Source organism: Macrobrachium rosenbergii, chromosome 50 (genome assembly GCF_040412425.1).
Source record: "Macrobrachium rosenbergii isolate ZJJX-2024 chromosome 50, ASM4041242v1, whole genome shotgun sequence".
Taxonomy (NCBI): Eukaryota; Metazoa; Arthropoda; class Malacostraca; order Decapoda; family Palaemonidae; genus Macrobrachium; species Macrobrachium rosenbergii.
This window is the reverse complement of record NC_089790.1, coordinates 36,486,857-36,498,996: the sequence shown is the minus strand read 5'-3', so window position 1 is coordinate 36,498,996 and position 12,140 is coordinate 36,486,857. Positions and strand designations below refer to the sequence as shown.

The following is a 12,140-nucleotide window of genomic DNA, read 5'->3' as shown; positions in this document are numbered from 1 at the left end:
CTTTGGGCATCTTGGCTGCAGTGGACAACGACGATGGAGGCGCTGACAGAGAGAGCAGTAAGGATGCTGTTCACAGAAACACTGACCTGCAAGCGCACTGCCTGTCCCTTTTATCCCAGGTCAAAGCGTTGCCACATCTCCACGGTTGTGGGCAGTGCGGCAGAGTTGCAGCGTCTACTCCCACGTCATGCTGACACCCACACAGTTTGGGGCAGGAACCCTGGGCCAGCGTGGGACCACAGGTAAGGGCTTAGCGGCTACACAGTCATCCCGCAGTTGGCACCACGCTGTGCAGGTTGGGTCACGCTACCTGACAGCTGACCTGGCCACCCACGCAGGGTTTTGAGCAGGTCGAAAGGTTCATGGCCCCCGGCGCATGCCCAGGTGGTCCGTAACTGTCACGCCGCATGCTGGTGTGCACTTACGGTACATTTATGTTGTATTTGCATTGTGTTTACGTACTTACCGACTCCTCCCGTGCATGGGCATGCGTGCCTTGATACGTGAATGTGTGAACTTAGCATTAGCAGAGAATCCTCGACTGTTTCTGTGACATCTGGTGTTATTAACATCAGGTGTTGGCAGTAGATTTTATTTTTTTGCCGGTTATTTAACCGGACTTCGGTGTTCAAGCCGAAAGTCGAGTAGCTTCAGCCAAAAGCATTCAGGATGAGTTTTTTCCTTGTTTTATTGTTACTAAATGGAGTCTAGTGTAAAAATTTTTCGCTTTTACAGTGAAAATTGCAGTTAATTGTTTAACTACTTTGCCGAGTGGCGTACTATAATGTAAACATTGGTTCGTTGTCGAACCGATATTTACGTTCGCTACTGAACTGAATTTTTCGATGCTACAGTAGTAAATTTACAATCTTTGGTTTTACTCACCTTTACGACGAGTAATGCAATAATGTAGTGTTGCTGAGTAACATGATAAAGTAAACATTGCATTCACTACCATCTTTATTGAGTAGCATAATAAAATGTAAACACTGCATTCGCTACATGACTGATAATGATATGATATAACTCCAAAAGTCTCAAATAATGTTTGTTAGTTGAGATTTTCTGTATGATGGTACTCTGTGTACTTCAGGAATTAAGATCACCTTATTACACTTTCCTTTGCAGAGAACTGGAAAAGTGTAAGGGCAGAACGTAGTAAGGAGAGAATTGTGCTTATTTTGGTTACACTGGGCTTTTGGAAGAATGACGTTCTTGACAGCCAAGGATCGGCTCCGAACATCCAGGAGCGCTCATCAGCTCCTAAATTCTTAGCTTATGAGTTACTAGCTTGTTGGATGCCCAGTTGCCTGGCGGCATCTTCACCTGGGAGCACACAGCACCCGGCAAAGCAACCAGTGAGATCTGAGCGATCAGTAGGGTCTGAACAGCCAGCGGATCCAAGAGCCCAGCGGATCTCGAGTGCCCAGCGGATCCAAGTGTAATCTGCCGCGTAATCTCCCTGCATCCATTTTTCTCTTCTACTACTAGCCCTCTATTTTTTTTTCTTTTTGCTCCTGTTCCTGGCTCCCTCGCTTCCTTCCCATGCCATTGCCAGTCTTGTGAATAGTGAAGTGTTGTGCAGTGGAGAACTCATCCCCAGATGCTCCTAGACAGAAAGTCAAACTCCCTAAACCTGGGAGGAGGCATACTAGAAGTCCAAGGGAGGTCGGGGGGTTACCCACAGGTAGTTGCCCCCTCAGTTGAGCCTGTTGCTGGTCCCAGGTATCGACAGACAGCCAATGGAAAGGTGTTTTACTGGATGTGTAGTGGAGGATGTGGCTATCTGGCCCTATCAGATCTAACACAGTCCCTGTCAGACTCCCCTAAACCTGGGAGGAATCATACTGTCAGTCCATGAGGGTCCAAAGGGGTTTTTGCCTCCGGGTAGTTGCTCCTTAGTGGATCCTGCTATCCCGCAGGTCTCGATGGATAACCACTGGAAAGGCCTCCATAGGGATGTGCTTTCTTTGTCCTCTAGTGATACGGATCCCAGTGTGAACAGTTAAGGATCCCATTGTGGAGAAGAGGCATTAACGGTGTTGTTCCAGTTTCCCAGTGTAGACAAGGGGTGTTGATGGTGTTTTTTGGGCATATCTTTACCTTTGAAGAGGCATATCTTCCAGTTGTGGAGCGCCAGTAATTGGAGCCAAACACTCTTTTCAATCTGAGTGCCCAGCAGTGTCAGTAGACAGAGTCTGAGTGCCTGGTTTCTGAGCATCCACCTGTATCCTAGTGTCCAAGCATCCACTAGGATCAAAACATCCAGATGGATCTGATTGGCTTCAAGCTTCCAGTGGAATGGATCCTTCCAGATCTGATGGGAGTGGGATCTGATGGATCAAGTGCCCCAGTGGGATCCGATGGAGTGTCCGATGGGATCCACTGGGGATCAATGGATCCAAGTGTCCAGGGATCCAATGGTTTGTAATGATGGATCCAATGGAATCCAGTGTCCAGTGGGATCCCCATCCGGGATCCATCTGATGGATCCATATGGTGGATCTGATGGATCCAAGTATATGGTGGGATCTGATGGATCCAAGGGATCCAATGGCATGGGATCCAAGGGATCCAAGTGTACAGTGGGAAGTGGGATCCAAGGGATCCAACAACCTGCTGTGTCCAATGCCAGTTCTTCTTTGGTTTCAGCGCCTGAATTTTAAGAACACGCTGTTGTCCTGTCTTGTGCATGAGTTCCTATTGAGCAGGGACCAAGTCTACCTCTGGACAAGACTTCTGGGTCAGAGTTGTTGAGTTGCAGTAGGAAGCTTCCTCTGTCGGCTATTTCCTAGTCATCCAAGCATCTGTCAAGGTTGGGAAATTGGCTTTTGTTTAAAAGGAGCAAGACAAGTGTCTTTTGTCTTCCCTCACTCTAGTGCCTTGTTGGATCTAGACTTTCCTGTCAAGATTGTTGGAAGTCCTAATTTTCTGGACTGACATCAGGAGCACTGGCCAGAGTCCTCCTGTCGACTTTCAGCATCTCTTGGATTTTTTATTTTTTTCTGTCTGCCAAGAATCTGTTTTCAGACAGCCTGAGAGTTTTACCTTCTTTCCCCCCTTCATGCCTGGGACATTAGTAGTGAGCCTACTCAAGCTCTGGCACCCACGAGGCGTTAGCCAGGTTGGGCAGACCTAAATTAGTCCTTGGATTTTACTTCAGCTCCAAGATTTTGGGCGAAGACTGAACGCCATAAGAGCTGCATGTTGGCAGTTGCTGTTCTCTGCTTCCTGTCAACGGTTAAAGCTATCTACCTTCTCACTGTCTTCTTGCAGCTTCGTTTTTGGTTGAATGACCTTTCCTGTAAGGTGCCAACTCCCATTTTCCTGGAGCCTTTCCCAAGCTCCTGGCATCACGCCTGGTGCATTCGTTGAGTGCCCAACACCTGCACTAGAGTGCTCATCATTATATCTCTAGTTCTCGCCAACCACCTCTGTTTGCCTGGCTTAAGCTCACAGTTATGGAATTTTTTCTCGGCGTACGGTTCTGCACATCTTTGCTCTGTACAAGGGTATCGTTGAGTCCACGCTAAGCATTATCAAGTTCAGTTTTTGTTGAATCTTCAAGGATTTTGACGTTTTCTCTTGGCTGTCATAAAGTCCACAGAGTTGGCAGCTAGTTCCCATGGCTGTCTTTGGTTTTGCACGTCTTTCTACTAGTTTGCTTTTTTGGCTGTGAGTCTGCATGATCACCAATGCGAGACATGCACACAGCGGATTGAGGACGAACCAGATAGGCTCTTCCTTCAATCTTCATGGCTATTGAAATAGGAAGCACCCTTCCTTGTCCATGCCAGATGGTGGCCTCCTGACAGCACAAGTTTTCTCTGAAGCCTTTGTTTTTATAGTTGTCTGAACTTAGTCTTTTGAAAGGAAGTTCCTTCATCCGCGAACCTAGTCCAGGATTTCTTTTCAACGCTTCAGTTACTGGTTCGGGAGCCTTTTGAAGGAACCGGGGTTTTTTCCAGGGCGTGGTCCCCAGAAAGACAGATCCTTCACTTCCTTCTCATAGAGCTAGAAGTTTCTTCACATAACTTTAGTGCTTTTTGACCTTATTACACTCCTAGACTGTGGAAACCATTCAGACTAGACCACAGTTCTAATGTTTTATGTAAGCAAGGCTCTACTCCACATCTTCCCACTTCTATAAGAAGAGACCTGTTTCTGTGGACAGATAATCAGGTCTTCTAGTCACTTGATCGGCTCATAGAACTAAGCCCTATCAGACGTACTGAGACGTCAGAAGGGGACTGTCGATCCTCCGATTGCTGGGATCTGTGGAATCTATGGGACAGACCTGTCTTGGACCTTTTGCCCCTTCAAGGAATCTTCATTTTCCTCCTTTTGTGGTCCATACCATCCCTATAGCATGTGCAACAGACCCCATGCTATAGACAGATCCATCGGACTACCTCTCTTCACGCCCTTCATCATGGTCAAGAAGGAGCGGCACAATCTTCGGGCTAACTCCAAGTTACGTTGTCCGCTTAGCCCTATTCTGGCTTGTATCATGGTCCCTGAACCTGCTCGATTGTGAGTGGACTCTACAGGATCCTCCCCCACTGTGTGTGTTCTCCGACAACCTCGCTTCCAGAGATCTTCCAAGGTAGTCAGGTCTTTCCCCGACAGACTCCAGATTGTCCGAAGGATTATCATTGAAGATCCCTTTTAGAAGTATTGCAGAGACCATTGCAAGACATGTAAGTCAATCTTCTTGCGTCATCTTCCAGACCTGGGGATCGACTTTGCGAAGTTAGTATCTCAGGCCCTACGTCTCCTCTGTGAGACGTCCATGTTCCTTTTACAATTACCCCATTAAGGGGTGTCGAGCTATGCATAACTCATGTGTAAGCTTTGAGACCTAGTTCGTTGGCATTTAAGACCTGGATCCGTTTTTCTTTTTCCCTTAGGAAATTTACGGATTTCCCTTAGGAAATTTACGGACATCTGTCTTGCAGGAGCACCAGACAACAACCAAGCTCATAGCTCGTCTGGAGCCCTGCTCTCCTGGCGCTAACAATAGCCTGGCACCAGCTTTGGCTATGATGTCAGCTTTCGTTCTGAGTGCCCAGTAGAGCCCACTAGCTCAGAGGAAGACTAAAGTTTTCTATCTAGTTTGAATGTTCAGGTTTGAAGGCTATCCAGAACCTATGGTGTAATGGCAAGAACTACTTTCTTCCTCTGACTAGAACTCCTGGCGGCACCTGCACCTGACGCCAGCTCATTCTCTGAGATCCAGAAGCGCTCACTGGCTCTGAGGAGGAATTAAGAGAGTTTTGCCCAGCTAGATGGTATGGTATTGCATAAAAAGCCAGTAGTCCAAGGCCATCCATAACTCAGGGAGTTAGGGCAAGAGCTCGTCTTGTTCTCTGATTAGAACATCTTGCCCTTTAGCCTAATGGACTTTATCTTCTGAGACATGTTCAGATTTAGGAGAAGCATTTTCCTCCTCCTAGTGAAAACTAAAGATGTCAGAACAGCCTCTACCTTATCATCTTTCAGACACTATATATCCCTGACATCCATTCAACATTCAACCTACTGGTAGTATGATCGTTCTTCGTTTCTTATTTTGAGAGAGTTTAAACAGTGTTTAAAAATTTTGGCAGTACCTTGTGAATTTTAGTTACTGGCATGGTATCACGGAAGGAAGCATAGCATTTTCTCCTACTGCCTATTCACCTTGCAGTGAAGTGCCAAATTTTGGGGAGCCGGGGGGGGGGGGGATACAGTGTACCTGGAGAACTCGGCACTTTAGTGGATGGATTTTGGTCTTCAGTGTAGGTGACAACTTAATCTGTTTGATTTTGTTATGGTACTGCACCCAGGGCAAGGGCACCTTTAAAATTCTGCTAGCCATTGGATAATTCCTTGACTGCATAACTTCCACTGATGCTTTGGTAGCGATCGGAGTACTCCCCGCTACAAAGCTCCCTCTTTAGTAGAGGTGACCATCGGCTTTACCACCGCGCTACTACAGGTTAAGTTGAGCACCAACCAGAGGCAGTTTATAATGCAGGCTTTCTTAACTAACAAGGAACGGCAAGCATTGTTTTCAGTGCTAGCAACTTTCCTATTTCTAATTCATAATGTTTTAGAGTTAAATATGTCCATCTATCCCACCTCCTGTCAATGTGGGATTCAGCTATGTAATTACTTGGCAGGTTACTTATATAAAAATGACATTTTTATAATAAAGTTTTAACTATACTTACCAAGTAATTACATGATCGGAGCCCTCCTCCTCCTCCTCTGATGTATATAAGCATAAACAGACTGAGGATTCTCTGCTAAGTCGTTCCTAACTATCTGTTAGGGGCGAGACTAATTAATTACACAGAACTTCGGTGTCACTACTGCAAAATTTGAATTTAAGCTGCTGCGAATAAATTAAACTTGTAATTATTTTATTATAAAAATGTCATTTTTGTCTTTTGTTTTTCAAGTAACCAGTTGGTAGGTGGGTGAGTTGTGAAACCCCTGACTCACTTGCCAACATAGGCCTAAAGTGCCTTTCCTTCAGCTGGGGTAGAATTAAGACATCTTACTGCACTCAGACTGACAAAGCTGAAACTTATTTCATATTTTGTGGTTTTAGTGTTTTTTGTTCAACATGCATTTCAACAAGAAAAGTGAATAACAACAGATGTGATGTATGTAAGCATGTTTTTGACCACATTGTTCACAATGTTTGTGTAACCAGTTTTGTTGTTATGTATTTGTGGGAGGAGTGCATGGACCGGTTTCCTTTGTAGTGGAGGAAGGGCATAAGTTGTTCACTGGTTTCTTTGAAGGGGATTATGCCTTCCTCCTGGACTACCCTCTCTCTCTTCCCCTACCATCTGCTTGCTCTCCTCCGACTTGCGAGGGAGTTAATGCACTTGACCCAGGTATGTACCCAGCTCTCCCTGGATGAGACAGTGTCACATGTTCTTGGTTTGTCACTTCTTACACATGCTTCATTGGCAGCTTTCCAATACTGTTCTGTTGTTGTTTCTGTTAAGGAACTCAATGGTGGTGAGCCTTTTGCAGCAATTGTCTTGCCTAGGGAGATAACTCCTCCAACACTGCCTCCTGCCTTGACATGTCATCTAGTGCAGCTGAAGAGAGAATGGCTCATGGATAGAATAGGGTGAAAAAATAAGCATGTATCTTCCTCCTCCTTGTTGCTGTTGAGCTCTTCCTTCTCATCTTCTTCCTCTTTTTCTCATTCCATGGAAGAAGAAGAAATCTTAGAAGCCCTATCACAGGAAGCTCTGTTGGACTGAGTATCTTTGGGGTTTTGCAGTGGCATTTGCTTGCCTGCAGATGGGATGTCTGTAGGGGTGACACCGAGTTCTCTGAGCAAGCTTGGGAGCCAGCATCTCCGTTTCCTTCCAAAAGATAAGGACTGTCCTGGACCTTCCTGTTTGTACTTTTGCTGTAATACATGGAGGAGAGTTGAAGACACTGCCTTTTTCACTCGGTGTGTGTATGATCCCTAGATTGTTGAGGCAGGAAGAACTGTTGGAGTACGGCCTCTACTTCGTACTGTGGGAGTATCTTCACAGTCAAGGTGATTACTACAACAGATTTGACAACGATGAATTCCGTAACAGAAACACCAGCAGTGAAAAACAGGTCACAGTAATACCCTTTGGTGCTGTGATGCTGTATGTGCATGCCTGTGCAACCCTGGAGTGGTGCCTCAGCTTGTCCAGAACTCCTGATAAATGCATATACAATTCCAAGGTCGTGCATGTGCAACAGAGGGTTTCACACATGGAAGTATACTGCTGAGTACTGTGGCAAACTGTGGATGTGATACTCTGTAGACGCTTGGGGATGCTCCTGGTTTGTCCAAGGCAGCTGATGTACTGTATGTGTGCATGATGGCACACTTGGGCATTCATCTGTAGCAGACTTGTCTTGTAAATTGAATGAAGACTTCCTACCTATTGATGTCTTTAAGCCTCTCACAGTATCAAAGCTTAAACATTTTCACACTTCTAACAGGAGGCCTGGAGGCATGTAGATTTCTAGACTTATGATTGGGGAGAAAGCTGTGTTCTTTTTAAATGCCTGTGGAGAACAGCTAATGTTGATAATTTACATGCATGACTATAATAATAAAGATGTTAGATGAATTTATATAAAACAAATGTTCTGTATTTCAAGCTTTATAGAATACTGGATTAGCTTTAGTTCCAAGTTTTCCAGCTATCCAATTATTGGTCCTAAGGCATTTGGATAATAGGGACTACACAGACCTGCTCATTTTGAGTAAAGCATACTTTTTGCATTCCAGGTTACTTTGTTTGAGGAGGAAGAGTCCAGTCCTTCAATGAGGGCAGAGTTCTCCAAGATCTGCTTCCAGCTGACACATCCCCAAGGTGGCAAAAATGCATTGAAGAGACCGAATCTTAATTTTGCTAATTCCTTAACATTCAGGAGAACTTTGCTAACTTGATCCAAAGCCAGGGGCCATGATGATGATTTTTCTCAGGTTTATGTTGATACACAGCTTACCTTTCAAAATGCCATTGGCTTTGTATAAATGTTTTATAAGTTTTGATCTTCTATAGCTTTAGGGAGTTTTAAGTTTAAATACTAGCATAGTAATTGCCTACAGAAATCCTCTGAACATAACTAGTTTAGGATTTAAGACACTTTTCATGGGGTTTTAATTAAGTCTTTGATCATGATGCTTTGGAAATTGAAGTGTTAGTTTACTATGGTAGAGTTTTGTAATAAGATAAATAATTAAAACTGAGATTATTTAGTATTTTCGCTATTGATAATTTGGTTTTTGGAATTGTTAATGACAAGCTGTGATAAAGTTGGTCTTCATTCATGACATTAGATTTCATTACAGTAAATCCTGTATAAAAATCAGTGATAATATCTACCTTGTGATGTTAAAGGTAGATAGATCCTCCATGAATTGTTTGTCCACTAAATATTGCCCTCTTGATAATGTATGATTCATAGTATTCCTTCATGATGTTCTAGTTTTGAATTATAAATGTTGGTCAGTAAAATTTCAGTATTGAATTTAGTTCATGTTACTGGTGTTCAGCATTCAGAAAGTGATATTCATTGATAATTTGGTGTTCAAGTGTTCTTTTAACGATGGTGGATTTATTCTTTTAACGTTTATATAGTTTGTGAGAGTGGGGTTATAATTTAAGTCAGTTTTGACTAGAGTTGTTTTAATCAGTAATTAGTAGGTAACATTGGATATATGTTGATACATATTCATAAATTAATTATGACAAGGGTATTTGTTGTGTGTTAGTTTGTAACAGAAGTTTAACATAGCTGATGGGGTTTGATTTTGTGTATTTTTATTTAAACTGTGTAGTAGGTTCTTTGTAATATTTTTCACCACTTGCTGGTTTGATAAACTGTGGTTTATTAGCTTGTAATCAAGTGCTTAGACACCAGGGAAACTAAGAGGTTGTATGTCCCTTCATTCTCCCATAATTCCATTCAATATCCAGTCTAGATGTATTTCATATAAGTGAATTGTGTTTTGGCCATATTTTTGGTCTCATCACAACAACAACAGTCATAACTGTGCCTGCCCTTGTGGTTTCAAATATTCCAAGATTCAGGACTTATGTCTGACAGATAGATGAACAAGGGCAGTTTCATGATGCACATAAAAACTGGACCCTCAAACATTCATCAGTCACCCTCCCACTTTTTGTGAGTCTGCAGCACTGTAACAGATCTGTGCAGAATTCCCCAGCTTGTTTCTAAGGATTGTCATTTAGCCAGTTTATAACCATTTTCTAAAGATTCATTAGGCAATTTACTTCTCTTTCAGCTTATTTCATGCCTTTTCTATAATAGCGGTAAAGTGTGATTTCTTCACCTTAGCTTTTGCTGTCAGTACCTGGCGTCTACCTGTGAATACTTACATTTTTCATGTATCCTGAAAATTTTGCCTTTATGCAATCGTTACTATTATTTGTTTGTGTTTTGCCAGTTGTTTTTAAGGTTTGTCCTATATTTTTCAAGAATTTTTGGTATTCTGTTTGCTAAAGTGTTTTGCTGGTGTTTTTTGAGGTTTGTCCTATATTTTTCAAGAATTTTTGGTACTCTTCCTCCTAAATACATGATCAGTTCTTACTAATTATTGCCATGAGGGTGTTAGTTTGTATTAACTTGCTTGATTAATTCCTGCCTCTGTACAGTGAACATGAGCATGTTGGTTGTCCTCATAGCTATGCATGATACTTATTGTTAATTTTTGGTATTTTTGATACTTCTTGGTACTTGGTATTTTGAATTTACTGGCCATTCTGTCCCAGTGTTAATAATGTTACTTTTTCATTAGGTAGGTTATTTTAGTGTTTTAATATATCTTGTGCTTTTGTTATTTTGTGATTTGTGATTTTGCTAGAGTATTGGTTATATCTGCTGGCTGTAATTGTTATTTAACATTTGGTATTTTTAGTTGTGTTAATGATGTGTTCTAACATCTTTAATGATCTCTTATATTCTTCACTTTGATTAATTTTTTCTGTCTTTCTGAATTGTATAGGCTGTGTAGCCACCATACTTTATTTTAGATGAATCTTACCCATTGTTAAAGTTGCATATTGGTGCAAGTCGACATTCAAACGAAAAAGATCGCATGGATGGCCCGGATAACTGTATAGTTCACCTGTTCTTCACCAGGTGTAAGCCGAATGTTTTAGCTCTTGTCAGATTTCTCCTTGCTGCCATTGTGTATAGTTGCTCATTGGTATTGCATGGTTTTGGCTGTTTGCCTTGTGCTGGAATCAAGGCTGGGAATGTATGGTTCTGTAGGAATGATTACTGTGTTAGCAAAATGTTGAATATTGAGTTAGACACACTGTTTGTGCCAGATGCAAGGGTATAGAGTAAGATGTAGAGTAGATATAGGAAGAGATGGGAAGCCGATAGATGCCAAAGCAAATAGGTCAGGTCATACACCTGTTATTTCTCCCCCTTCTCCAGGTCCTTCACCTGTACTTGTCCTTAGTCACTGTATGGCCTTTTCCTCTGCTAACGCTTTAGCTAGTACTGAGAGTTCTCTTTAGATATGGTTCAGGAAAAGCTTATTGTCAAGTTAGAACTGGATGTAAACCTTATTTTAGTCAGTAAAAGGTTTGTCTGAATTTATGGTAGGGAACAATTCCATGTTCCCCCCATAGTGCAGTCATTTTTGTGCACCCCTGTAAGAGGCAAGGCATTAGTGCCCTCACAGATCTGTAGCCTGTGCCTGAGACTACCTTGCGACAATATGAAGATTACACTGCCAGGGAACCAGGTCGGTTCTCAGGGTGGTGTGGTTCTGTGCCCTACATCACCTGCCTATCATTTTTCATGCCCTGTGTCTAGTTTTAATGTATTAGCCCAAAGATCATTTGGTTAAATGTAAATCTTCACACAGTATTTGACTTCTGCCATCATCGGCATCTAGTAATGAGGTTGTTAGCACCAGTTTGACTAATTATATAGGTATAGACAGTGTAATTAATAATAATGTGTCTGTAGTGAGTTGTATTTATTTTGATGTTACATTGACTCATTCGATTGTTAACCCAATCTCTCCTACATCTGATTCTCATTCTTAATCCTTAAAATGCACTTGTTTGTTTACATGCTGTTTCTTTGGCTATCGGTGAGTCTCTTCCTTCTGCCTCTATTAATATTCCTCTTTCCGATCATACCATGGTTACAGAATCATCTGTTACTCTAGCTGCTTTGGTGCCTGGTGGTGCTCTGTCTTATTTTGCTCAAGTAAGCTGCTTCAGACTTCATTTCTCTCATACTCCCCTTTCATCGAGTCAGGGATTCATTGTGGGGAGTTGGCTGCTGCCACCCCAACTCCTCCTCTGGCGAAAGAAGAGTTTGAATTGGAGGAAGCTCCTGTGTTTTGGCATTTGTTGGGGTGTTGCTCTTCACTTTACCCTCATTTAATGGAGGAAAGAGGCCCCTGTAGATATAGGTCTCTGTCTTCAAATATTACAGCACCCATTAAGTATTTGAAGAAACCAAGCTTTCTCCTTCAATGAGAGCACATTTCAAAAGTTTTCTCATACTCTGGTGCACAAGGCTTCTGCAAGTCTGCCAGCTCTTATCTTTTTTTTTTTTTTTAATTTGTAGAGAGCCTCCTCTCATGA

The 12,140-nt window shown here is 42.5% G+C and overlaps 1 protein-coding gene across 1 annotated transcript in view; it reads left to right on the top strand.

The window, feature by feature from the left end:
* LOC136832835 (histone-lysine N-methyltransferase, H3 lysine-79 specific-like) overlaps nt 1–9,033 on the top strand; it is a 47,778-nt gene extending 38,745 nt beyond the window's left edge. Inside the window, exon 5 of the mRNA XM_067094485.1 lies at nt 8,288–9,033. Coding sequence (XP_066950586.1) covers nt 8,288–8,301 — 14 coding nt within the window. The 3' untranslated portion in view covers nt 8,302–9,033. The remainder of the gene's footprint in view (nt 1–8,287) is intronic.
* Nucleotides 9,034–12,140: the final 3,107 nt, after the last annotated feature.